At 49.0% G+C, this 26,373-nt stretch overlaps 1 protein-coding gene across 3 annotated transcripts; it reads right to left on the reverse strand.

The window, feature by feature from the left end:
• Positions 1–15,778: 15,778 nt before the first annotated feature.
• Positions 15,779–26,142, reverse strand: NAGK (N-acetylglucosamine kinase). Of its 3 annotated transcripts, none has more exons than XM_016948726.3 (10): positions 25,704–26,142; positions 23,830–23,914; positions 23,577–23,675; positions 22,589–22,730; positions 21,665–21,775; positions 20,823–20,935; positions 18,776–18,863; positions 17,717–17,814; positions 16,784–16,862; positions 15,779–16,102 (listed from the first exon to the last, which is right to left on the reverse strand). In XM_016948726.3, exons 1-10 carry the CDS (start codon positions 25,730–25,732, stop codon positions 15,912–15,914), a joined length of 1,035 nt encoding a protein of 344 aa, XP_016804215.1. In that variant the 5' UTR covers positions 25,733–26,142; the 3' UTR covers positions 15,779–15,911. The 3 variants fall into 3 exon arrangements, with proteins under 3 accessions (XP_016804215.1, XP_016804216.1, XP_016804217.1); XM_016948727.3 differs by having other exon boundaries at positions 26,081–26,137; XM_016948728.4 differs by lacking the exon at positions 23,830–23,914 and having other exon boundaries at positions 25,704–26,119.
• Positions 26,143–26,373: the final 231 nt, after the last annotated feature.

Below are 26,373 nucleotides of genomic sequence, written 5' to 3' on the forward strand. Positions count from 1 at the left end.
TGCTTGAACCCAGGAGGTGGAGGTTGCAGTGAGCTGAGATCATGCCACTGTACTCCAGCCTGGGTGACAGAGTGAGACTCTGTCTCAAAAAAAAAAAAAAAAAAAAGAGAAAAGAATTACCTTCATATCACTAAATAACATGCTTCTATTACTATTTCTTGATTTTTTTGGTTCCTTGTATTTTCTATTGACTCCCCACCGTGGAAGATAACATTTGTCTCTCTTTCAATAACTTCTTTTCTCCTGGTGTGTTATCTCTCACACACACAACCCATTCCCTTCTTTCCATCTTCCAAACATAATAATTTTGGTTAGATGTATATTAGGTGTTTTTATTATTATACTCTGTTATTATTACCGTGTATGATTACAGCAGGGTCATGTAGTATACTATGATTTCCTTCCCTGCAAATAATTTATTTGTGGCTGGGGGGAGGGTGGGAGTAAATAAGTTTGCTTTTTGTTTGTTTACTTGATTAATTATATATGTACCCCAAACTCTCAATTGTTTTACCCTATCTCAAGAGGTACTGTTTCTTAAATGATGCTATCAATTTCATCTTCTTTTTATAAAAAAAAAACAGAGGCTGGCTCTGTTGCCAGGCTGGAGTGCAGTGACATGATCTTGGCTCACTGCAACCTCCATCCCCTGGGCTCCACGATTCTTGTGCCTCAGCCTCCCAAGTAGCTGGGATTGCAGGTGTGTGTCACCATGCCCGGCTAATTTTTGTATTTTTAGTAGAGACGAGTTTTCGCCATGTTGGCCAGGCTGGTCTTGAACTCCTGGCCTTGTGATCTGCCTTCTTCAGCCTCCCAAAGTGGTGGGATTACAGGTGTGGACCACCACACCCAGCCCCAATTTCACCATCTTTAACATGTGCCTCCTAAAGCCTTTTGACCTGCTCCAGTATGGTTGAGTGTGGTCCTCTGCACTCATCTGGGATAACTGATACCAAAATACTTTCCTGTCCTTGTACTACACATTACTGGAATCAGGAAAAAAGAACTTAGTACTTACTCCAGGAAACACTTGCTCTGGGAGTGAACCAACTAAAATAGTTTATTTCTCAAGACTTACAGCTTGCTTGCCAAAGCTGTTCAAGAAACTTGCCTCACTGTTCCCAATGACCCAGAGCCATCATGTTGACAGGTGACAGCGTGCTGGCAGTCCTCACAGCCCTCGCTCGCTCTTGGCGCCTCCTCTGCCTGGGCTCCCACTTTGGCGGCACTTGAGGAGCCCTTCGGCCCACCGCTGCACTGTGGGAGCCCCTTTCTGGGCTGGCCAAGGCCAGAGCCGGCTCCCTCAGCTTGCAGGGAGGTGTGGAGGGAGAGGCGCGAGCAGGAACGAGGGCTGCGCGCCGCGCTTGCGGGCCAGCTGGAGTTCCGGGTAGGCGTGGGCTTGGCGGGCCCTGCACTCGGAGCAACCGGCTGGCCCTGCCAGCCTGGGCAGTGAGGGGCTTAGCACCCGGGCCAGCAGCTGCGGAGGGTGTACTGGGTCCCCCAGCAGTGCCAGCCCACCGGCGCTGCGCTCGATTTCTCGCCGGGCCTTAGCTGCCTTCCCGCTGGGCAGGGCTCGGGACCTGCAGCCCGCCATGCCTGAGCCTCCCACCCCCTCCGTGGGCTCCTGTGCGGCCCGAGCCTCCCCCATGAGCGCCGCCCCCTGCTCCACGGCGCCCAGTCCCATCGACCACCCAAGGGCTGAGGAGTACGGGCGCATGGCGTGGGACTGGCAGGCAGCTCCACCTGCAGCCCCCGTGCGGGACCCAGTGGGTGAAGCCAGCTGGGCTCCTGAGTCTGGCGGGGACATGGAGAACCTTTATGTCTAGCTCAGGGATTGTAAATACACCAATCAGCACCCTGTGTCTAGCTCAGGGTTTGTGAATGCACCAATCGACACTGTGTATCTAGCTACTCTGGAGGGGCCTTGGAGAACCTTTATGTCTAGCTCAGGGATTGTAAATATACCAATCGGCACTCTGTATCTAGCTCAAGGTTTGTAAACACACCAATCAGCACCCTGTGTCTAGCCCAGGTTTCTGAATGCACCAATCGACACTCTGTATCTAGCTACTCTGGTGGGGACTTGGAGAACCTTTGTGTTGACAGCTGTATCTAGCTAATCTAGTGGGGAGGTGGAGAACCTTTGTGTCTAGCTCGGGGATTGTAAACGCACCAATCAGCGCCTGTCAAAACAAACCACTGGGCTCTACCAATCAGCAGGATGTGGGTGGGGCCAGATAAGAGAATAAAAGCAGGCTGCCGGAACCAGCAGTGGCAAGCCGCTGGGGTCCCCTTCCACACTGCCTCTTTGCAATAAATCTTGCTACTGCTCACTGTTTAGGTCCACACTACTTTTATGAGCTGTAACACTCACTGCGAAGGTCTGGAGCTTCACTCCTGAAGCCAGCGAAGCCACGAGCCCAGGGGGAGGAACGAACAACTCCAGACGCGCGGCCTTAAGAGCTGTAACACTCACCGCAAAGGTCTGCAGCTTCACTCCTGAGCCAGCAAGACCACGAACCCACCAGAAGGAAGAAACTCCGAACACATCCGAACATTGGAAGGAATAAACTCCAGACGCGCCACCTTAAGAGCTGTAACACTCACTGCGAGGGTCCGCGGCTTCATTCTTGAAGTCAGTGAGACCAATGAACCCACCAATTCTGGACACAATATCATAAATTTTACCCACTGCATTGGCCCATTTAGGCTGCCCAAACAAAATACCATAAACTGGGTACCTTATAAAAAAACAAATTTCTCAGTTCTGGAGGCTGGGCCGATTTGGTGTCTGGTGAAGGTTAGCTTCCTTCTAGCTGGTGCTTTCTCCTTGGATAGTAGCTTCTCCCTGTATCCTCATATGGTGGAAGGGGCAAGGCAGCTCTCTGAGGCCTCTTTTATAGGAAAACTGATCTCATTCATGAAGACTCCACCAATCTTCCTGGGCTCAAGCTATCCTTCTAGCCCAGCCTCCTGAGTAGCTGGAACAACAGGTATGCACCATCAGGCAGAGCTAATTTTTTTTTAAATTTAAATTTCTTGTAGAGACTGGATCTTGCTGTATTTCCCAGGCTGTTCATAAATTCTTGTGCTCAAGTGATCCTCTCACCTCAGCCTCCCAAATTGCTGGGATTATAGGCTGGGTGTGGTGGGCCACCTCAGCCTGGGGTCTCTTTAATTAAGGTTATAATGCTAACTGTCAGGCCTCTGAGCCCAAGCCAAGCCATCGCATCCCCTGTGACTTGCTCGTATACGCCCAGATGGCCTGAAGTAACCGAAGAATCACAAAAGAAGTGAATATGCCCTGCCCCAACTTAACTGATGACATGCCACCACAAAAGAAGTGTAAATGGCTGGTCCTTGCCTTAAGTGATGACATTACCTTGTGAAAGTCCTTTTCCGGGCTCATCCTGGCTCAAAAAACACCCCCACTGAGCACCTTGTGACCCCCACTCCTGCCCACCAGAGAACAAACCCCCTTTGAGTGTAATTTTCCTTTACCTACCCAAATCCTATAAAACGGCCCCACCCTTATCTCCCTTCGCTGACTCTCTTTTCGGACTCAGCCCGCCTGCACCCAGGTGAAATAAACCGCCATGTTGCTCACACAAAGCTTGTTTGGTGGTCTCTTCACACGGACGCGCATGAAATTTGGTGCCGTGACTCGGAACAGGGGACCTCCCTTGGGAGATCAATCCCCCATCCTCATGCTCTTTGCTCCGTGAGAAAGATCCACCTACGACCTCAGGTCCTCAGACCGACCAGCCCAAGGAACATCTCACCAATTTCAAATCCGGTAAGTGGCCTCTTCTTACTCTCTTCTCCAACCTCTCTCACTGTCCCTCAACCACTTTCTCCTTTCCACTCTTCAATCTCTCCCTTCTTTTAATTTCAATTCCTTTCATTTTCTGGGAGAGACAAAGGAGACACGTTTTATTCGTGGACCCAAAACTCCGGCGCCAGTCACGGATTGGGAAGGCAGCCTTCCCTTGGTGTTTAATCATTGCAGGGACGCCTCTCTGATCATTCAGCCACGTTTCAAGGGTGTCAGACCATGCAGGGATGCCTGCCTTGGTCCTTCACCCTTAGCGGCAAGTCCCGCTTTTCTGGGGAAGGGGCAAGTACCTCAACCCCTTCTCTCCTTGTCTCTACCCCTTCTCTGCTTTTCTGGGAGAGGGGTAAGTACCCCTCAACCCCTTCTCCTTCACCCTTAGCGGCAAGTCCCGCTTTTCTGGGGAAGGGGCAAGTACCTCAACCCCTTCTCTCCTTGTCTCTACCCCTTCTCTGCTTTTCTGGGAGAGGGGCAAGTACCCCTCAACCTCTTCTCTCCTTGTCTCTACCCCTTCTCTGCTTTTCTGGGAGAGGGGCAAGTACCCCTCAACCCCTTCTCTGCTTTTCTGGGAGAGGGGCAAGTACCCCTCAACCCCTTCTCTCCTTGTCTCTACCCCTTCTCTGCTTTTCTGGGAGAGGGGCAAGTACCCCTCAACCCCTTCTCTCCTTGTCTCTACCCCTTCTCTGCTTTTCTGGGAGAGGGGCAAGTACCCCTCAACCCCTTCTCTCCTTGTCTCTACCCCTTCTCTGCTTTTCTGGGAGAGGGGCAAGTACCCCTCAACCTCTTCTCTCCTTGTCTCTACACCTTCTCTGCTTTCCTGGGGCAGGGGCAAGTATCCCTCAACCCCTTCTCCTTCACCCTTAGCGGCAAGTCCCGCTTTCCTAGGGGGCAAGAATCCCCCAATTGCTTATTTCCACGCCCCAACCTGTTATCTCTGCGCCCCAACGTCTTATATCTGCGCCCCAATCGCTTATTTCCATGCCCCAACCTCTTATCTCTGCGCCCCAATCCCTTATTTCCACGCCCCAACCTCTTATCTCTGTGCCCCAATCCCTTATTTCCGTGCCCCAAACCTTTCTCTGCTTTTCTGGAGGGCAAGAAACCCCCACCCCTTCTCCGTGACTCTACTCTTTTCTCTGGGCTTGCCTCCTTCACTGTGGGCAAGCTTCCACCTTCCATTCCTCCTTCTTCTCCCTTAGCCTGTATTCTTAAGAACTTAAAACCTCTTCAATTCTCACCTGACCTAAAACCTAAATGCCTTATTTTCTTCTGCAATGCCGCTTGACCCCAATACAAACTCGACAGTAGTTCCAAATAGCCAGAAAATGGCACTTTGAATTTTTCCATCCTGCAATATCTAAATAATTCTTGTCGTAAAATAGGCAAACGGTCTGAGGTGCCTGACGTCCAGGCATTCTTTTACACATCAGTCCCTTCCTAGTCTCTGTGCCCAGTGCAACTCGTCCCAAATCTTCCTTCTTTCCCTCCTGCCTGTCCCCTCAGTCCCAACCCCAAGCGTCGCTGAGTCTTTTTAATCTTCCTTTTCTACAGACCCATCTGACCTCTCCCCTCCTCACCAGGCCGAGCTAGGTCCCAGTTCTTCCTCAGCCTCTGCTCCTCCACCCTATAATCCTTTTATCACCTCCCCGCCTCACACCTGGTCGGGCTTACAGTTTCCTTCAGTGACTAGCCCTCCCCCACCTGCCCAGCAATTTACTCTTAAAAAGGTGGCTGGAGCCAAAGGCATAGTCAAGGTTAATACTCCTTTTTCTTTATCCCAAATCAGATAGCGTTTAGGCTCTTTTTCATCAAATATAAAAATCCAGCCCAGTTCATGGCTCGTTCGGCAGCAACCCTGAGACGCTTTACAGCCCTAGACCCTAAAAAGTCAAAAGGCCGTCTTATTCTCAAAATACATTTTATTACCCAATCTGCTCCCGACATTAAATAAACTCCAAAAATTAAATTCCGGCCCTCAAACCCCACAACAGGATTTAATTAACCTCGCCTTCAAGGTGTACCATAATAGAAAAAAGTTGTAATTCCTTGCCTCCACTGTGAGACAAACCCCAGCCACATCTCCAGCACACAAGAACTTCCAAACGCCTGAACCGCAGTGGCCAGGCATTCCTCTAGAACCTTCTCCCCCAGGAGTTTGCTGCAAGTGCCAGAAATGTGGCCACCAGGCCAAGGAATGCCTGCAGCCCAGGATTCTTCCTAAGCCGTGTCCCATCTGTGCAGGACCCCACTGGAAATCGGACTGTCCAACTCACCTGGCAGCCACTCCCAGAGTCCCTGGAACTCTGGCCCAAGGCTCTCTGACTGCTTCCCAGATCTTCTTGGCTTAGCGGCTGAAGACTGACGCTGCCCGATCGCCTCGGAAGCCCCGTAGACCATCACGGACGCCAAGCTTCGGGTAACTCTCACAGTGGAAGGTAAGTCTGTCCCCTTCTTAATCAATATGGAGGCTACCCACTCCACATTACCTTCTTTTCAAGGGCCTGTTTCCCTTGCCTCCATAACTGTTGTGGGTATTGACGGCCAGGCTTCTAAACATCTTAAAACTCCCCAACTCTGGTGCCAACTTAGACAATACTCTTTTAAGCACTCCTTTTTATTTATCCCCACCTGCCCAGTTCCCTTATTAGGCTGAGACATTTTAACCAAATTATCTGCTTCCCTGACTATTCCTGGACCATAGCCGCATCTCATTGATGCCCTTCTTCCCAATCCAAAGCCTCCTTTGCGTCCTCCTCTTGTATTCCCCCATCTTAACCCACAAGTATAAGATACCTCTACTCCCTCCTTGGCGACCGATCATGCACCCCTTACCATCTCATTAAAACCTAATCACCCTTACCCCGCTCAATGCCAATATCCCATCCCACAGCCTGCTTTGAAAGGATTAAAGCCTGTTATCACTTGCCTGCTACAGCATGGCCTTTTAAAGCCTGTAAACTCTCCTTACCATTCCCCCATTTTACCTGTCCTAAAACCAGACAAGGCTTACAAGTTAGTTCAGAATCTGCGCCTTATCAACCAAATTGTTTTGCCTATCCACCCCATGGTGCCTAACCCATATACTCTCCTATCCTCAATACCTCCTTCTACTACCTGTTATTCTGTTCTGGATCTCAAACATGCTTTCTTTACTATTCCTTTGCACCCTTCGTCCCAGCCTCTCTTTGCCTTCACTTAGACTGACCCTGACACCCATTAGGCTCAGCAAATTACCTGGGCTGTACTGCCGCAAGGCTTCACAGACAGCCCCCATTACTTCAGTCAAGCCCAAATTTCATCCTCATCCGTTAGTCATACTCCTATTCACCGTTCTCAACTACTCATACATGCCCTGCTCTTGTTTACACTGCTGGTTTACACTGTTTCTCCAAGCCATCACAGCTGATATCTCCTGGTGCTATCCCCAAACTGCCACTCTAAACTCTGGAAGTAAATAAATAATCTTTGCTGGCAGGACTATGCTGAATCTCCTTAGGCACTCTCTAATCAGATGTCCTAGGTCCTCCCAATTCTTAGTCCTTTTATACCTGTTTTTCTCCTTCTCTTATTCCATTTAGTTTCTCAATTCATCCAAAACTGTATCCAGGCCATCACCAATAATTCTATATGACAAATGTTTCTTCTAACATCCCCACAATATCACCCCTTACCACAAGACCTCCCTTCAGCTTAATCTCTCCCACTCTAGGTTCCCACGCCGACCCTGATCCCACTTGAAGCAGCCCTGAGAAACATCGCCCATTGTCTGTCCTTATCACCCCCCAAAAATTTTTGCTGCCCCGACACTTCAACACTATTTTGTTTTATTTTTCTTATTAATATAAGAAGGCAGGAATGTCAGGCCTCTGAGCCCAAGCCAAGCCATTGCATCCCCTGTGACTCGCACGTATACACCCAGATGGCCTGAAGTAACTGAAGAATCACAAAAGAAGTGAATATGCCCTGCCCCACCTTAACTGATGACATTCCACCACAAAAGAAGTGTAAATGGCCAGTCCTTGCCTTAAGTGATGACATTACCTTGTGAAAGTCCTTTTCCTGGCTCATCCTGGCTCAAAAAACACCCCCACTGAGCACCTTGTGACCCCCACTCCTGCCCACCAGAGAACAAACCCCCTTTGAGTGTAATTTTCCTTTACTTACCCAAATCCTGTAAAACGGCCCCACCCTTATCTCCCTTCGCTGACTCTCTTTTCGGACTCAGCCCGCCTGCACCCAGGTGAAATAAAGAGACGTGTTGCTCACACAAAGCCTGTTTGGTGGTCTCTTCACACGGACGCGCATGAAACTAACCATGGCTTAAAATACTAAGCAACATTTTCCAAATTGTTTATTGCTATTGCCTTGACTTTGGAGAAGCTGGGAAGTAAGGAGGTGAGGTGAATACTCTGACAATTAACATGTGTTAGAGAGGAAAGTTGTGTGAAGAGGCTGCCAAAGTAAACAGCACGAATGAATCTTCTTGTACTAGGGCTGCTGCAAACCCCAGGTAGACAAATGACAGCCCAGGCTCCTGAACCATCGGGAACCCAGGAGTCTACCCTACTGTGAGGAGGGAGCAGGCCTTCTTCAATAAGGGTCCCACCATCATGGGCTAATAATCTTTCTCAGTTTAGGTGATATTGAGGTATTGAAAGTGTTAGAAATCTGACAGATTTGACCAAGATTTGGAGATGTCCACATGTTGGGAAGGACTGAGTGTCCCTAGCCGCTGTCCTCTGGGATAACACGGACGTCATTAGTTTGCGAAGTGGGTGGGGAGAACAGGAGGATTGACTCTAATGTGGTGTGCAGTGGGGGCCTTGATGTCCTTCTGCCTCTGTCCACATTTCCCCATGTGACTCATTGCACCCTGCATTGCTCACAGGGATCATTAGTTCTCCCGGTAGACAGAGCACCTTCTGCAGCCTCTGCTCTGCTGCCTTGTGAATTTCCTCCATAGACTTGGTTGGTTATAATTTGGATACGGTTTTTTGTTTTTCTCCTTTGTTTTAATCGTCTCCCATATTGAAGCTGCTATTGGTGACAGGGACAGGGGAGCAGGAAGCCAACCCAGGGAAACATGCGAGTTTCCTGCACACCATTTGGCCACCTGCCCTCACTGGCCAAACCCCTACTGCTGTTCCCAGTCAGTCTGGTTTTCAGAGGAATCATGGGAATAGAACAGCTGGATACACTAATCTCTACAAGGTGTCAGGCAGGAGATTCACCTTCCCCAGTCCCAGGGGACAGGAGAGAAATCTGTAAAGGGACAGATGCACCATCTTTATTTTAAAAGAAAAGGCTCCCGTAGATTTTGTTACTAGGAGTCTCCTTTGTGACATTTGCTAAGTTTTCTCCCCAATCCTACCTTCCTATTGACTATCTTTTATATAAAAATAATAAATATTTTAGGCTAATATGACAAAAATGAGATAAAATCTTAACATTTTACTGGTGTACAGATACTAAAATGTGCTTACTATAAAACAGTAAAATATTTCACTTTGGAAATCATCACTAAGTAATTATTCTATCCTGTTGATTGTGAGCCTTCAAAAATGTTTAATGCTTGATGGATGGTTTGGGAGGCAGGGAGTCCTTTTGTTATTGGGGGAGGGTGTCCAGGTTCTTGGCATCTGGAACAAAGAATTGGACAAAATGCACAAACAAAGCAAGGAAGGAAGGGATTTATTGAAAAAGAAAGTACACTCCACAGTGTGGGAGTGGGCCCAAGCATAGTTACAGAATTTTGGGGAGTTTAAATACCCTCTAGAGGATTCCATTGGTTACTTGGGGTAAGCCCTATGTAAATGGCAGGATGAAGTAAAGTTACAAAGTCATTTACTTGGTCTATGCCCTATGGAGAGGATCTTTCCTGTCGCAGCTGAAGTGTGAATTGGCCTTATGTTCCCTGCCTCCAGACCGTATTTTCCTGCCTCACTTAAAACAAAACAAAACCAAAAAACAAACAAACAAAAAACTTTAATGAGGCATATGTTACATATCATAAAACTCACCCATTTCAAGTATAAAATTCAGTGATTTTAGTAACTTCCCTCAGTGATGTAGCCATAACTATTACTCAGTTTTGGAACAATTTTATCCCTCCTGATAAGATCCTTCATGCTCTTTCACAGTTAATCCTGTTCTTACCCCAGCTCCAGGCAACCAACAATCTACTTTCTCTCTATATAAATTTGCATTTTCTGGACACTTTGAATCAATGAAATCATACAATATGTGGTCTTGTGTCTGGTTTTTTTTTTTGGTTTTTGTTTGTTTGTTTTCTAGACAGAATCTCGCTCAGCTGCCCAGTGCAGTGACGTGATCTCGGCTCACTGCATCCACCGTCTCCGTGGTTCAAGCGATTCTCCTGGCTCAGCCTCCCGAGTAGCTGGGATTACAGGCACCCGCCATCATGCCCAGCTAATTTTTGTATTTTAGTAGAGATGGGCTTTCACCATGTTCGCCAGGATGGTCTTGAACACCTGAACTCAGGTGATCCGCCCGCTTCGGCTTCCAAAAGTGCTAGGATTACAGACGTAAACCACTGCGCCCGGCCGTGTCTGGCTTTTTTACTTAGCTAATGTTTTTGAGGTTTGTCCATGACAGATAACGTCTTGGTAGTTTGTTTCTTTTATTGCTGAGTAGAATTCTGTTGATGGATGTACCACATTTTGTCAGCAGAGAGCCTTTTAAACTTGGATTCCAACTTCCTGTTGTCTAAACGGAACCCTCCAAACGTAGGACTTATAGGGGAAGCTGCTGTGCATGTCAAAAAAACTACTAATCAGAATGAGCTTTGTCATCCAGAGCCAGAACTGCTGCAGAAATTTTTATAATTTTGCAACTTCTTTTTTACAAGGAACTTTTGTGCTACTACATGTCAGGACTTTTGAAGTGTCTGATAAATCCATATAATAAGTATGAGCATGTGTCTGGGTGGACAAGAAAGTGAAACCATCCATGCTACATTGGATAATTTTTCCTCCCCCAGACTGGACAGGGAATCTCAGCTTTCAAAATAGAGTATCCTGGCTCCACTTACAAAGCTGCACAGGCATTAAAGATCGTGCTGCCTTTGTTAGGCAGATTTGGAGGGGAGGCCCAACAGCAAAGATGGAGAGGAAAAAGGGAGTGGAGCTTGTGGAACAGGAAGCCCCCCAGGGTCTGTGCAGGGCTGCTCAGCTCTTGAGGATGTTGTGGATGGTGAAGTGGTGATGGTGTCCCGGAGCAGCCCAGCACCTCCACTGGGCCCAGAAGGTCTTGACTTCGGACACTTACCCCTGTTTCACAAGTGTTTATAAAGCTGTTTTTGCTTTTTTTCCCCTAATCATTACTTGGTAGTTATTAATCCTTCTTTGGGGGAGGGACAGGGCTTTAAAACTGAAGAAAATAATTTTCATAAAAATATCGAAAATGGAAAAAAATTACTTTGTAAAAAATTTGCTATACAAACCAAAAGGCGGCTGTTGAGAATCTCAATAAAATGTTAAGTGCATTTGCTGGCAGTGGTACCCTTTTGCCTAAGGTTGGGTCACTGTGCCATCATACTGTGGGGGGCGGGGGTGTGCAGTATGTGTGGTGTATATGTGTGAAACTTTTTGTGTCAGGATGGGTCATAATCTTAGTTGCGGTTTTCTTTCCAAATAGGGTTACAAAGTAGTAAAACATGGGCTGGAAGTGACAGACCTGAGTGAATTCCACCTTCACAACTTTGTGCCATTGGCCTGCATTTTATTTACAAATAACCTCTTTATTTGTAAAGGTGCAGCACCTCTCCCCTGGAACTATAATGACAGAATTTTAAAATGCTGCCTGGCACATAATAGGCACTTAATACATGGTAGCCAATAGTGGCAATGATGTACACAGCTCTGAACAAAGAGGCAGTGGCATCTTTGAGCTAGAAGGGAAACTAGGCATTTGTTTTCCTGTTTCTGGGCAAAACTGGGGCTCTTACTACCTAGAAAACAAGTATTCCGTATCTGCCTTTCAACTATTGAACAAGTTTCACATCCTGCTATATGTCAAGCATTGTCTTAGGCACAAGGGTTACGGGGGTTACCAAGCAGCCACAGTCCCTGCTGTTGTGATTATGGTTTGGCAATGCCTATTTAAACTGAAACCTCACTCAGATCTCCCAGTGATTTGCTGAGGGGCTTTATCATATGATAAAAGACGATATGGGACCAGCCCAGGACCCATGGGTTTTGCTCTGAGCCCTGTCATTTCTTTGCCTCCTTCCTAAAAATGGAAGGGGGCGGGGCGGGGGGCTTGGTGGATCCTGAGCTGACTTGCCTATTTACAGCATTTTAAAATCCTATAGTTACATGCAGTTTTGTGTAAATCGGGTTTATTAGAATGTAACTTCCTTGAAGAGGTGGATGATATATTCTTTTTTTTTTTTTTTGAGATGGAGTCTCACTCTGTCACCCAGGCTGGAGTGCAATGGTGTAATCTTGGCTCACTGCAACCTCTGCCTCCTGGATTCAAGCCATTCTCATGCCTCACCTGCTAGCATGCCCGCCTAATTTTTGTACTTTTAGTAGAGACAGGGTTTCACCATGTTGGTCAGGCTGGTCTTGAACTCCTGAACTCAAGCAATCTACCCACCTCACCCTCCCAAAAGTGCTGGGATTACAGGCTTGAGCCACTGTGCCCGGCCTGGTGTACTTATTTATTTTTTTGAGACGGAGTCTCGCTTTGTCACCCGGTTGGAGTGCAGTGGCGCGATCTCGGCTCACTGCAACCTCCGCCTCTTGGGTTCATGCGATTCTCCTGCCTCAGCCTGCTGAGTAGCTGGGACTACAGATGCGCCCCACCACGCCCAGCTAATTTTTGTATTTTTAGTAGAGATGGAGTTTCACCATGTAGGCCAGGATGGTCTCGATCTCTTGACCTTGTGATCTGCCTGCCTCAGCCTTCCAAAGTGTTGGGATTACAGGCATGAGCCACCACGCCTGGCCTTGGTGTACTTACTTTTAATGCTTAGAGTACTCATCACACCTACAACACATTCAATAAATGTTTGCTGAATGAAAGGGACAGATGAAGCTGTACTATCCCTGTGATCACACAGGGAGATAAGGCAGTGCTAGCCTCATTCCAATGCTTGTTCCAAGCTCTCTTTTCTCATCACAGGGCTGTTACAGGCTCAGATGAGAGGACTGTATACATCTCTTAATGCCTTGGTAATACAAAATCCCATGAATTGCTTCTGACAGTTTGTTGGGGGACACTATAAGTTTAAAATTAAAGGGGGAGAAGGCCGGGCGCAGTGGTTCATGCTTGTAATCCCAGCACTTTGGGAGGCCAAGACGGGCAGATCACCTGAGGTCAAGAGTTTGAGACCAGCCTGGCCAACATGGCAAAACCCCAACTCTACTAAAAAATACAAAAAAATTAGCAGGGCGTGGTGTTGCATGCCTGTAATCCCAGCTACTTGGGAGACTGAGGCAGGAGAATCACTTGAACCTGGGAGGCAGAGGTCGCAGTGAGCCGTGATCACACCACTGCACTCCAGCCTGGGCAACAGAGTGAGACTCCGTCTCAAAAATAAAATAAAATAAAATAAAAGGGGAGAAACTCAGCAAAAATCACTTTTGGGCTGGGCATGGTGGCTCACACCTATAATTCCAGCACTTTGGGAGCCCAAGACAGCAGGATTGCTTGAAGCCAGGAGTTTGAGACCAACCTGGGCAACATAGCAAGACCCATCTCTACAAAAAAATGACAGAATTAGCCAGGTGTGGTGGTACATGTCTGTACTCCCAGCTACTTGGAAGGCTGAGGTGGATCACTTGAGCTCAGGAATTCAATGCTGCAGTGAGCTATGATAGTGCCACAGCACTCTAGCCTAGGCAAGAATAAGACCTCACCTCTAAAATAAATTTTAAAAAATCACTTGTGATTTTCTGCACTGCAGCCTAATAGAGCTTTAATAACTGGGAAGTGACCTCATCACATCTCCTAAATGTGACAGGAACTAGGAACACATCTGACCTTATGCACTTTAATACTACCTTTTTTCAGCATTTTTTTCAACACTTCTATGCTGGGACTAAAAAAATCAAGATGTGCTCCTCCACTAAAACCTCCACTGTCCAATTGGAATTGCAGTCTAGACAATTCTAAGGAAAAGTGATGGCCATATTCTGAAGAACATGAGTAGGTCTCAGTAGTTATAAACTCTTTTCACCAAAATGCTGTTTGATCCTCATCCTGAGAGCAGTATTTAAAAAAATCTCCAAAGCTCACCACTCATTAATAACCTAACAGTTTTTTAAGACTGTGGGATATAGCAAAGATGCCTCTGCTGTGTCCTTGTTCTCTCTGCAAGCTTTTTACCAGATGCTGGACTGGAGACTTGCTGAGTGCTAGACCACAGTGATTTGGTCATAGCTGGATGTGAAGATGGCTGGCTGTTCTTTCAGAAGGGACCTGGCTGGAGTTCTTATTGCTCAAAGCTCCAGCTTGCAGCACTGGGCTAGAGCTGATGGAAGGAGAGCTGTTACTATTCTGTTCTACGTGAATGCTACACTGTGAAAGAACAGCATCGTCTGACTTGGGCAACAAGGTAGTATTCAAGATGTCTTAGAAGGCCTAATCAGAACTTACCAGCTGTAGCATAGCGCTCCCTCAAGTGCAGATGCTGGACCTCTGCAGCAGAACTTACTCAAGCTGTTCAGTATAATAGAAATGAAAATTCCCCATCCCATCCTTAACCTATTATCATCAGATACCTTAGGGCAGGGGAGGGGAGTAGACAAAAACCTGATTTTATTTTTATTTATTATTTTTTGAGGCAGAGTCTCGCTCTGTCGCCCAGGCTGGAGTGCAGTGGTGCGATCTCGGCTCACTGCAAGCTCCGCCTCCTGGGTTCATGCCATTCTCCTGCCTCAGCCTCCCCAGTAGCTGGGACTACAGGCGCGCGACACCATGCCCGGTTAATTTTTTGTATTTTTTAGTAGAGATGGAGTTTCACTGTGTTAGCCAGGATGGTCCCAATCTCCTGACCTCGTGATCCACCTGCCTCGGCCTCCCAAAGTGCTGGGATTACAGGCGTGAGCCACTGTGCCCGGCCAAAACCGTGTTTTAAAACAAACTCTAGAATAACTGATGTCTGTAAGTTGGAGAACTGATGTGCGGGACATGATCCACATGCCTCTAATAAAACACCTGGAGAGGCAGCTATTGTGGATCAAGACTCCTGTCCTTAGTCTTCACCAAGCAGCACAGGCTGTGGAACCGAAGCTTCAGGTTTGCCTTCACTGGCCGAACTATGGTATCCAGAGGACAGGAATCATGTCTGCTCCTCACTGATGCTCCTCATTCTCAGGGACACACAACACATAGTGTCACGCTGTAAGCAGAGCCAGGCTAGTAGTAGCCAGGAATAGGTCAGCCACCGAGGTGAGCGGTACCTAGTTGGTCTTCTTGGATCTCAGCCATCCTCATAACCTTTCAACAACTCATTCATAGGAAAAACTTCAAAATGTCCTGCTTACCTGCAGTTACTAAATCCAGTGAGGCAAAGATGCTCCCAGTCTAGAATTGTACTCTAGCCCCTAAATCTTGCTGGGAGTCTCAGAAGAGGGTGTGATATGCCTAAGGTACTCTCTGTGATGTTCTGCATGGCGAACACTTGTTTCTGGTGACTGTGGTCACCAGGGATCGTTACCTACTTGACACGACAGGAGGAAACAGGTCACAGATTAACTGGCAGCCACACAGTGCATATGTATGGTAATGTGGGGGGAAGGGTAGCACACAGACAAATCATCTGCCCAAGTGCATGCTGAGTGGATGCAGATCACAGGCCGAGCACCTGGGGGCGGGGCTTTAAACCTTGGACTAAATCCACTCATGAGTCCTCTGGGGTATCTGCAGGCAGGTGCACTGAGGATGTACATAGCACATGTGTTTGATAATGCAGTCCAATTGGGGAGTGGATAAAGTGCATTTATTTTCTTCTATGTTTGTTTTTGTAAAAAGGAGAAAGGAAGCAAAAGACTCCTTCCTTCCAGACCCAGTGTCCACTGAGCTTGGAGGGGGTGGAGCCGGGACCAGCCCCCTAGGAGAAGGTGTAGGAATAGAAGGCAATGGCATTGGCACTATAGTCCATGGGGAGGAGGTGCCCGATGTGCCTGGCCCCTAGGCTGGCCCCACCCAGAGCGGAGGAGTGCCTCAGCTTCATCAGGGTGAAGCTGGAGAAGAAGTTCTGAGCCTGGATCTCTCTGCCCTGGGTCAGCGCCAAAAGAAAACCTGGAGGGAAGAACACAAGGACAGAGATAAGAGGAGAACAGTAACCTGTACTGGGGCCAGGAAGGAAGACAGACAAGGATGCCCAGACCCTGAGGTACTCCTGTAGAGATGCTGGAGGGGCCTACATGCCAAGTGCCCAGCACACAGGGTGCACTGGGTACTCAAGTATTGGAGCCAGCAGCATAGGGGGCCTGCTCTCCTCTCAGCTCCAAAGGACCCAATGCCAGGAATTCCATGGTAGCAATGGGAGTCCTTGAGCTACTTCAGAATGTCCAGTAGAAACCGTCCAACTGCCTGGCATAAGGCTGCCAGGGCTAAGAAGCCAGGCCTCTTTTCTTCTAGCTAGAATTATGTTGACTAGGGATGTCCCCCAGGTTATCACACGCCAGTCAGTGCTCCAATTTTAAGTCTGATTTGTCTTTAACTTTTTAAAAGTAGCTATTATTCAATAAATCATTTGGAACACAACATCTTTTCAAGAGTTCAAGGAAGGTGGATGGGACATCATTAAAGGGCTCAATGGCAGAGTGAGGTTGAGGGCCTTAGACGGGAGCATCAGTGGCCTGTCTAGGTCTCAGGGTCCAGGAAGCAGGTTCTCTCTGGGGCAAAAAGCTTTCCTGGGCCACCTCCTTTCCAGCCCCGTCCCCTGCCCTTGCCCTTCCAGCCACCCCCCAGGCTCACCTTCCTTCAGCAGCTCCCAGCTCTTCCACACAGAGCCCACGCACAGGATGGGGAGTCCAATCTCGCCCTGGAACAAGACCTGGGTGGAGAGCAGAAAATGGATATGGGGGCCAACCTAGCCTCTCCAGTGCTGAAGGCGGGAGTTTCCTATGACCAACCCACTCTATCCCAGTTACTCGCCCTCAAGCCAAGAAACAGTAGACAGACTCAGGAAAGGGGAAAAAAAAAGGGAGGAAAATAGGAGACATTTGTAAAGGGCAAGGAGAGAAGAGGAAGGAAAAAGCATTAAGCAACAATAGAGAGGAAGGAAAGACAGAAGTGAGGGAAATGAACAGAAACATGACTGAACTGAAATTAACTCAAAGGGGACAGGCTGGGCGCGGTGGCTCATGCCTGTAATCCCGGCACTTTGGGCCAAGGTGGGTGGACCACTTGAGGTCAGGAGTTCAAGACCTACCTGGCCAACATGGCAAAACCAAAAGTACAAAAATTAGCCGGCCATGGTGATGCGCGCCTGTAATCCCAGCTACTGGGGAGGCTGAGATACGAGAATCACTTGAACCTGGGAGGTAGAGTGGGAGGTGGAGGCTGCAGTGAGCTGAGATCACGCTACTGCACTCCAGCCTGGCTGACAGAGTGAGACTGTGTCTCAAAAAAATAAAAAATAAAATAGAAAGGGGACAGCACACACACACACGTACATTAAACTAATTTACTATACATAAATACAGATTACAGGCCAATTACAGAGGGCGGCATTTGACCAAAGAACTTTCTTGTTACAGACATTCTGCAGAATGCTTCTTAGACCCTAAGTTCATTTAAAATAGTATCCAATTTATACAGGGTTTGATGGGATAGTCCCATCCACAGTGGGAAAGGACCACTCCTCACCCAGCAGCTCCCCCCATCTTCACTCCCACCTCAACTCACCGGGTCAATCTCGGGCAACACTGCTACGATGTGTCTGCCCAGCATCTCCCCAGCCTTCCTGAAGATATAGCGGGAAAGGGGGTCTCCCTGCTGAGCACCTGGGGTAGGGAGGACGGAAGAAGGAAACTGGTGAGAAAGGAGGGAGCTGCCATTCCTGGGCTATCCTCTCTCTGTTGCAAGGCAGCCATCACAGGAGCACCCTGAGCTAGGAGTCTACTGCAAGATGGATGCCCGCCTCGTGGTAGGTGGAGAAGCAAGTCTCCACTGACAAACATATCAGCTACCTCCCTCTGTAGAGGGGTGCCCTGTACAGAGGTGCTCACTCAGGCCCCCAACTCAGGAAGGGAGGGCAGCACCCACTAAAGGAATGTACTGGCACCTAGTATGCATCCAGCTCACACTGAGTTACTGTAAGTCTGTTCCTATGAGGCTGTCAGCTCTGGGGACCCAGGACCCTAGCTGAACAGCTGGCTGGTACTCCTGTCAGTGCCCTCCACCGACTTCTAACAGTCTGCTGTTGGTTAGCCTGTTCCTGGTTCTTTTCTAGAGGGGACTCAGTCCAGCAGGATCTAAGAGAGCCCTAGAATGCCCTGAGGCTGCAGGAACCCAGATTAAGGCAGGATGGACCTCACAGTGGAGAAAGAGCAATGTACAGATATACAAGCCCTCTGTTCAGCATCTCCTGACACCCAACAAAATATGCCTAACCTCTCTATAATCCCCTAGTTCTTTGAGTATAATTGGCTAGGAAAAGAAAGTTATAGATTTGTCCGAAGGACAACTGCTTCATAAATTCCTCAGAAACAGGCATAAAGCCTAAGCAAGCCATGATAGCTATTAAAGAAAAAAACACAGGTAATACACAACTGTCAACACGACCCACGTGCCCTTCTGCCTCCACCCCAAGGCCCACCACCACCAAGGCCAGTGGTGGCAGAGAACTGAGGTCACTTGGTGAGAGGAAAATTGTTGTCAGTCCTGTCTGAACCCCACTCAATCTCCCAACTGGGGATCTTTGGAGAACAAAGCCAGATAAAACCCACCCCCCACCTCCAGTACCTTCTGCAATTTTCCGGCAAAACCCAGCAAACCTGCATTTATCAAAGTCCCTATACAGGTGAGTGAGTATCCCTAGCCGATCTGGCACCTGAGAGGAGAAAGGGCACAAGAGAGTCATCAGAAGCAAAGGAAAATCCCCAATCTGCCCACCAAAGTTGGCCTTCCTAATGTCTCTACTGTTGGAAAAGCTAGAATAATTTTTTTTAACTCCAAAGTACAAGGATTTGAGATTTCTCATTTGAGAAGTTATCTGTGTTCCCTAACATGGACTTCATTATTTCTTATAGATTAGTTTGAAGGCAGCACAGAGAACAGATTTGTGTTAACCAAAGTGTTTCCTATAGTTTCTTCAGCTGCTCTTTTTTTGTAATTTTTTTTTTTTTCCTTTTTAGGGACAAGGTCTTGCTGTTGCCTAGGCTGGCCTTAAGCAATCCTCCCACGTCAGCCTCCTGAGTAGCTGGGTTGGGGTGCTCTTGAAAAGATTTCTTTGGTCAAAGGAATCCAAAGAATATTGCATATTGTAACTCTCCCTTGGGGAGTCACAATGCACATTAGCAAATTAAAGGCTCTGAGAAGTCCTGCAATCAAGAAATCAATTTGTTTCTCCCAAAACTTATTTGACCACAGAAGGTAGGTCCTTCCAATCCCAACAAACTTATACATCTTTAACACCTCTAAGGTCCTGAGGAACCAATGGTTCCCCAGAATTTTTTTTTTATTTTTTTTGAGACAGAGTCTCGCTCTGTCACCCAAGCTGGAGTACAGTGGTGTGATCTCACCTCACTGCAACCTCCGCCTCCCAGGTTCAAGCAATTATCTCTGCCTCAGCCTCCTGAGTACCTGGGATTACAGGTACCCGCCATCACGCCTGGCTAATTTTTGTATTTTTAGTACAGGCAGGGTTTCACCATGTTGGCCAGGCTGGTCTTGAACACCTGACCTCAAGTGATCCGCCCACCTTGGCCTCTCAAAGTGCTGGGATTACAGGTGTGAGCCACTGTGCCCAGCCCCCAGAATACATTTTAAGTAAATGTCTGAGGGAGTGGGTGGTAAAACTTGAGCACCTACAGCAATGTAGTAAGCACGTTATATACTATCTCATCTGATCTTTGAAACAACCCTGTAAGAATGACTAAAGGACAGAAGAGGGAGCAGTAGACCTATCAGTAGAGTTTGGAACCAATTGGCTGAGTCCGGATAGCTTAACAGTTACTAACTGCACTTCCTACGACAACTGCTCATCAAGTGATTTCTCTTCCTGGTCCCCTCCTATTCCTCACCTTGGCCTAGCCGGGATCCTCTTTAATCATCAATCCCTCAGCCCTGATAATCCAGGCCCTACTTCCCAGCATCTCTATTTTCCTTCCTTGGTCCTGGTCCCAGCCCCAGCCCCAGCCCACCTAAATGTCTGGACAGGAAGACTAACTGCGCCTCACAGGTAACTATCAAACTCATCAACCTTGTCCTCTCCCTTTCACCTTTTCTCCCGCCTTTTACCTCTGGTTCCGCTAAAGGCAGATGTTTCCTAACTTACCACAAATGAACACAGCACAGACAAGGAAGAGTCAATCCCCAACGCCCAGAGAAGGAAGATGCATATCCCCCAGAACTCTCCCTGTCCACCTCTTTAAGGGCTCTCTTGACCCATCCAGGCCAGAAGCAGCTCACAGCCCAGTGCACACATTCATACTCTACTTGCTGTCTCTGCCCTGTGATCTCATCCTGCACTTTTCATTCTAGCCTAGAATGCCATCTCTTTCACCTCCCAGCAGGTTCTAGCTGCCCAAGAATGAAGTCTGGCTAATCACCTGTCCTCAAACCACCCCTTCCTCATGACTGACACCCTCCTAGAATGCACTGCCCTGTCCTAGAATGCACCTCCTAGAATGCACCCTGTCCTCACCTATGACTTCACCCTGCAACTCAGACCCACAACTCACCCTATTTCCTGCCGGTCCGCCCAGGCCCTCCCCTGCATCCACTCTTACTTGGAGTGTTTCACTGCCCTACCCCAGGTGCGCATGTTTACTGGGAGCAGGAGGAGTACCTGGAAATAGTGGAACATGGCCTGTTTGACGTAGCCGATATCATGAGGAGCCGCCTCTAGGTTGTCAATGGAGTCAAACACTATTTTCACTGCTTGGTGTGCGATCCAGTAGGCTGCAGGGAGCAGAGAGGGCTAAGAAGATGGGAGCAGTCATCCTGAGCTCACGAGGAGGAAACTCAGATCCAGACAGATTAGTGATCTGCTTGAGTTTTATACAAATTAGGTTTCCTGATTCCCAGCCAGGGGTGGCAGGGGGTGGGAGAGGGGTGTGGGAGGGTCTCTATCAAACTGTATCTGACTGACCAAGATAAGGGAAAGTTGGAGGGGGAAAACAGAATAGGTGAGGCTGTGTCACACCAGCTCCTACCCAAGGATAAGGCAAGGTCAGTCTGTTGTCACAAATACCACTGGAGTCACTGCCATGAACTGGACCTCAAGGGCCCCTATGAAAATAAACACACACTACCTAGAGAGAGGTGATGTTGGAAGGGCTTCTACACCCTTTCCCCTAGCAGACTGGTATGGCATCTCCTGGCATCTATGGCCTTACCCTCAGTTTCAACTCCTCCCTAAGGACAGCAAGTCAACACAGGCAGGCCCCTGTGCTGAGGGATGAATCTGAGTCCTGGGTGCAAGTCACTGCTGGAGAGCAGGGTCAGCAGCTCATCCAGCATTCGCACCTCTATGATCTCAGTCATGATCCTGCACATGGAATGGCCAGGTTCAGGAGTTGTCCCCAGGAAGCCCCAAGGGCTCAGTGAGCCAAGGCTAAGGAGAGAAAGACAGGGAGTGAAGGAAGGAGCAGATCCAGGACCTGGAGCTGGGCCAGTCAGTGAGCTCACCTGAACCCTCATCACCCATCATATGGCCCCAGCCGCCGCAGCCACTCTCGGAGCCATCAGGGTTGATGAGCCTGCAGTTGGAGCCTGTTCCAGATATGAGCACAACTCCACCTGCGGAAAGGGAATAGGAGGCTCAGTGTGGCCAAGGCCTGGCACAGAGCAACAGCTTGCCACTGTGGAAAGACAGGACAGAAACCAGCCCCAGGCAAGGGAATCACCACCCAGTCCTGTAGAGGAGAAAACTGAGCCCAGCTAGTTTCCTGCCTGAGGGTGAGGGCCTGGGTCTCAGAAAAACTCTAATCCCATAATGCCCTCATCTAGGGGGACAAAGAGAAATGCAAGCCTCCACCTCTTAGAGGGAATGTGGCTCCTTGCCCAGCCGGTCTTCCAGTGACTCTACCTGCTTTACTGGGATTGTGCTAGACCCGTTCTCACAGTGATATTCACTCATACCCTAAACCATCTTATGAATACAACTACCTCTATTTTATAGATGAGAAAACTGAAACTCAGAGTTTTGGAACTTCGCCAACATGGTATAGCAGGCAAAACAGGAACTGGGATTCAAACACCAATCCCATGACACCAACACTCTTTACACTATCACAGGGCCACCCCACTTCCTCCTCAGCACTGACAGCTTCCCCAGCCTGCCTTCCTCACTATACCGCCCCCAGGTGGTCCCTCATCTGCAGGGGAGTTATGTTTGACCCCACTCCTGGATTCCCATCAAGAGACCTTTCTTGCCCTCCCTCCTGCTGCCTGGTCCTTGCTCTGGCAGAGACTTAAACTACTGAAAGAGTTGAGGGGAATATAAGAGTGGCTGCCTTCTGGATATTTGCAGAACAAGTTTTGTCAGCTATATCTAAGGGGCTTTCCCAAAAAAACCAGTTCTCACTCTCACCCCTCCCTCCACTTCCTCACCATCCGGTGTAGCTGTGGCGATGGAGCCGGCGGCATCGGTGGTGATTAAGTAGCTTTCACTCAGGTAGGGAAATCGGTCCCTCAGCTCCTCGATCAGGATCCTCCCCGCGTCCTCCTGGTCCCCACCGCTCAGAGATAGGCCCTAGGCCACGCGGGAGGTGAGCGAGTGTGCAAAGCCCCAGCCCCAGCTCTTGTCTCAACCCCCGCCCCCTCCTGAGGCCTGATTCCTGTTCTCCCCATCTGGCCATACCCTGTTCACCCAGCCCCAGTCCTCCTTTCTCCCCACACAATGACCCCTCAGAAGGCTGTGGTTATAAGAACAACCTGGACTGGGGATGGACAGAAGAAAGAGGGGATTCAACAATGCCAGCTTTGGAGCTTGGAAGGGCAGTAGTGCTCTTAACAGAAAGATCAGGCAGCGGGGCAAGGTGAGGGGAGATGGAGAGAGGTAAGCTTGGTTTGGCATACATGGGGTTTGCCTGTGTCTGCAGAACATCTCACATATATGTCCAGGGAGTAGCCGGAGCTACCGCAACTTGGGAGAAAGATCTGAACCAGGAGTAAATAATAGCTAACACTGAATGAGTGCTTATGGGTCAGGCTCTATACTAACCACTTTGCAATGTATCATGCCATTTTACTTTCCCAACAACTCTGAGGTAGCTACTATTCACATTTTCCAAATGAGGAAACTGAGGCTTAGAGAAGGTGAGTAACCTACACAGGGTTATGCAGATACTGAGCAGCAAAGCTGGGATTCAAACCAAGGTCTCAGCAGCTCTCCAAAGCCCTGTGCTCTTCCAACACATTTGTAGTTTGTAGGTGGCAACTGAAGCCATGAGACTGGGTGAGATTATGACAGTTTTGACACCAGGGACTAAGTCTTGGAGGTCTTTCCCTCTGCAGTCATCAAACTCATCTAGTCCAAACTTGCTAGCTGTCTCAGTGTCACTGATGGCTGAATTCCCAGGCTCCACCCCAGACTCACCAAGCTTCGCAGCGGTACCAGAGGATCCACCCCTGCTTTCCGTTTGGCCCTGTTCACCATCTCATTGATCCTCTCCACACACTTGTCTGTCCCGATCAGCTGGCCCCAATCAAGGGAAGAAGGAGTTACAAAGGCTTACAGAAGCTATGTTGCCCCCACAGGCTGCTCTGTGAGTCCCAGCCACCACCTCAACAGGAATTACAGAGAATAAAATCAGAACCAAGCCCTCTGATCCCCTCAGTATGGTTTTTACCCAGTGGTTTGTGCTCAGTCCATCTGCTTCTGCCAGGATCTTCCCATCCTCTGAGACTAAAAGGACCTTGGATCGTGTGCCTCCCCTACAGAACACAAGAGGGCACTTGATCTTGCTCGGAAAAACCCACAGAGAGAGCTAAGCTTGTGCTGTCCACACTGGCAGAGCCCAGTATGATGGAGGAGACAGCTTCGACAAACTCAATCACCACTCCCAAACCCGCCTCTGTGGTTCAGTGTTTGCATGCTCTTTAACTGAAACATAATTCTCACTCCTCTTCCCTTGGGGATGTCCTCCTTATCCTGCAAGACTCTACTTATGCTTCACCTAGTCCTCGAAACCTTTTCTGAGGTGTGGCCCACCCCAACGAATTAGTTAAGTCTCCGTTAGTTAAACCTTCACAGTGCCTCCAAAGTTATTAAAGTCTCCTCTGTATGAAGAGTGTGTTCAGACGCTTTGTGTCCGCCTCTCACTAGACTTCAAGCTCCACTGGGTCAAGCTCCTGATCACTTACTTACCCTCTCAGAACGAGCACAGGAGCTGGCACAGGCAATGCTCAGCAAACACTCCTAAGAAAAATGGCACATCTCTCTGCTTCCCTCACAATAGCTAAACACTGCATTTCAAGATCCAGCTGCCAAGGTCTTCAAGACACCTTTGCTAGAAATGCTGACCAGATGGCAGGGTGACTTCATACATACTTAAGCAACTAAACCTTCAAATGTTGATTACTGGGGGTCACAGTAGTTCACAGGGAGATCTGTGGTGATGGGATATATGTTTCTTTATTGATCATTACTTTTAGGAATGGCAGAAGAAGACACTGAAGACCGCTCATCAAACTCAAAGAGGACATGAAATTTCAAGGGGGTAGTTAATACATGAGGTGGCAGATTCCACAACCAAAAGCATGTCTTGACGAACTGGAAGAAACGGGTCATATCTTACAGATGACTATAACAAGGATGAATGCAGACTCCTATACTGTTTTTTTTAAGTGCTACAAATACAGGATGGGAAAGATCATTCCTAACAATTCATGTGAAAAGACTTTGGGGTCTGTGAATCAGCAGTGGGGTGTGGCTGCCAGAGAAGTGAAAACAATCACAGATTCGAAAGTACAGTGCCCTGGCTGAGAGGCCAGCGACCCCCATTATTTCCTGATTTGACACACTCAGATTCACAGAATGTTGCCACTGGCAGGGACATAGCGATCTTATTTATCCCTATCCTCACTTTGCACATATGGTAACTGTAGCCCAGGGAGGGTAAATATCTTGTCCATGGTCATACCCGGGCGCAGAGCTATTACAAAAAGTTCAGTAAACAAGCTTCTGAGCAGAAAAATGCAATCTAGTGAAAGCAGCATGGAAGGCCAACAGGGATGGAGCGGTTTTCAGACATCAGGACAACCTAGTACTCTGGCTCGCAGCTGCTCCAGCTCCCGGATAACCTCAGCCAAGATCTTTGTCCCGCTTCTCCCCACTCCCACTCCCCACCCTGCCCGCGCTCAGCAATTTCACACCTGACACCTGTTCTGCAAAACTCTGTCCGAGGTCAGGAATAGGAAAAAGGAGCTGCTTCTCCAGCTGAAGACAGCGGAGTGGGTGTTTCGTGGGAGAAAGGGGCGTGGTTCCGCCAAGAAACACAAAGGATCCCCAACCCGGGGTGTGGCTGTTGCACAGGCAGAGTCCCCGTAAGGCATACAGCTGTGCGCTCCAGGGCGCCCCTGCGCGTGCACACACCTCTTCACCGCAAGGTCCCGCCGCCCAAAGTGCCCGGACGCCGAGGATCAAGGCCACCAGCTTGCCAGGCTGGCCACGGCCTTCCGCCCCGCCCTCGGGCCCAGGCTCCCTCCGCCGGGCCGCACTCACCCCTCTACACCCCCATAGATCGCGGCCATGCTGCTGCTACCGTCGCTGCTGGTCCCGCCGTTTGCGTCTCTCCCCGCCTGACACCTCCTTCCCTCCAGCTGTCTGGGCACCGCCCCACTTCCCGTGACCTCCCGCGCAGCCAGCTGACTCCCTGTGCGCGTGCGCGTGCGCGTGCGCGTGGCGCCGGTAGGAGCCGGGGATCGCTGCGTCCCTCAGGCTGTCTTCCTTCTGGTGTCTCCTCCAGGTGGAGCGACTGCGGTCCGCAGCGGCCCCTCCCGTCCTCCTGGATCCTGCTTCCAGAGATGGACACTAATCCCAAGAGGAGGAATCAAAGAGGGGTATCTAGGTCGGTCGGACCCTTAGGACACATCACTGACCTGCCTGCCTGTAAACGCCCGGAAGTTGCTGGCAGTCCCGCGTTAGGTTGCGCGTGCGCACTGCTCTTGGCCGCGTAGGTTGTGACGCATGCTCGGCCAGACCCCCGCGAAGCTGTGGGTTCAGGGACCTGCGCCCATGGACCTGTAACAGAAATTACTGTAATGTTCTACTGAACATCTGCCACGCGATGGCGAGTCACACGGGCACACACGAACACTCGCTCAGATTGTTGCCCTGCGCTCGTGTGAATGTACGGATCCGGGAGGAATTGGGACCTAAACAGACAAGCCCT

This window comes from Pan troglodytes, chromosome 12 (assembly GCF_028858775.2).
Source record: "Pan troglodytes isolate AG18354 chromosome 12, NHGRI_mPanTro3-v2.0_pri, whole genome shotgun sequence".
NCBI classification, from domain to species: domain Eukaryota; kingdom Metazoa; phylum Chordata; class Mammalia; order Primates; family Hominidae; genus Pan; species Pan troglodytes.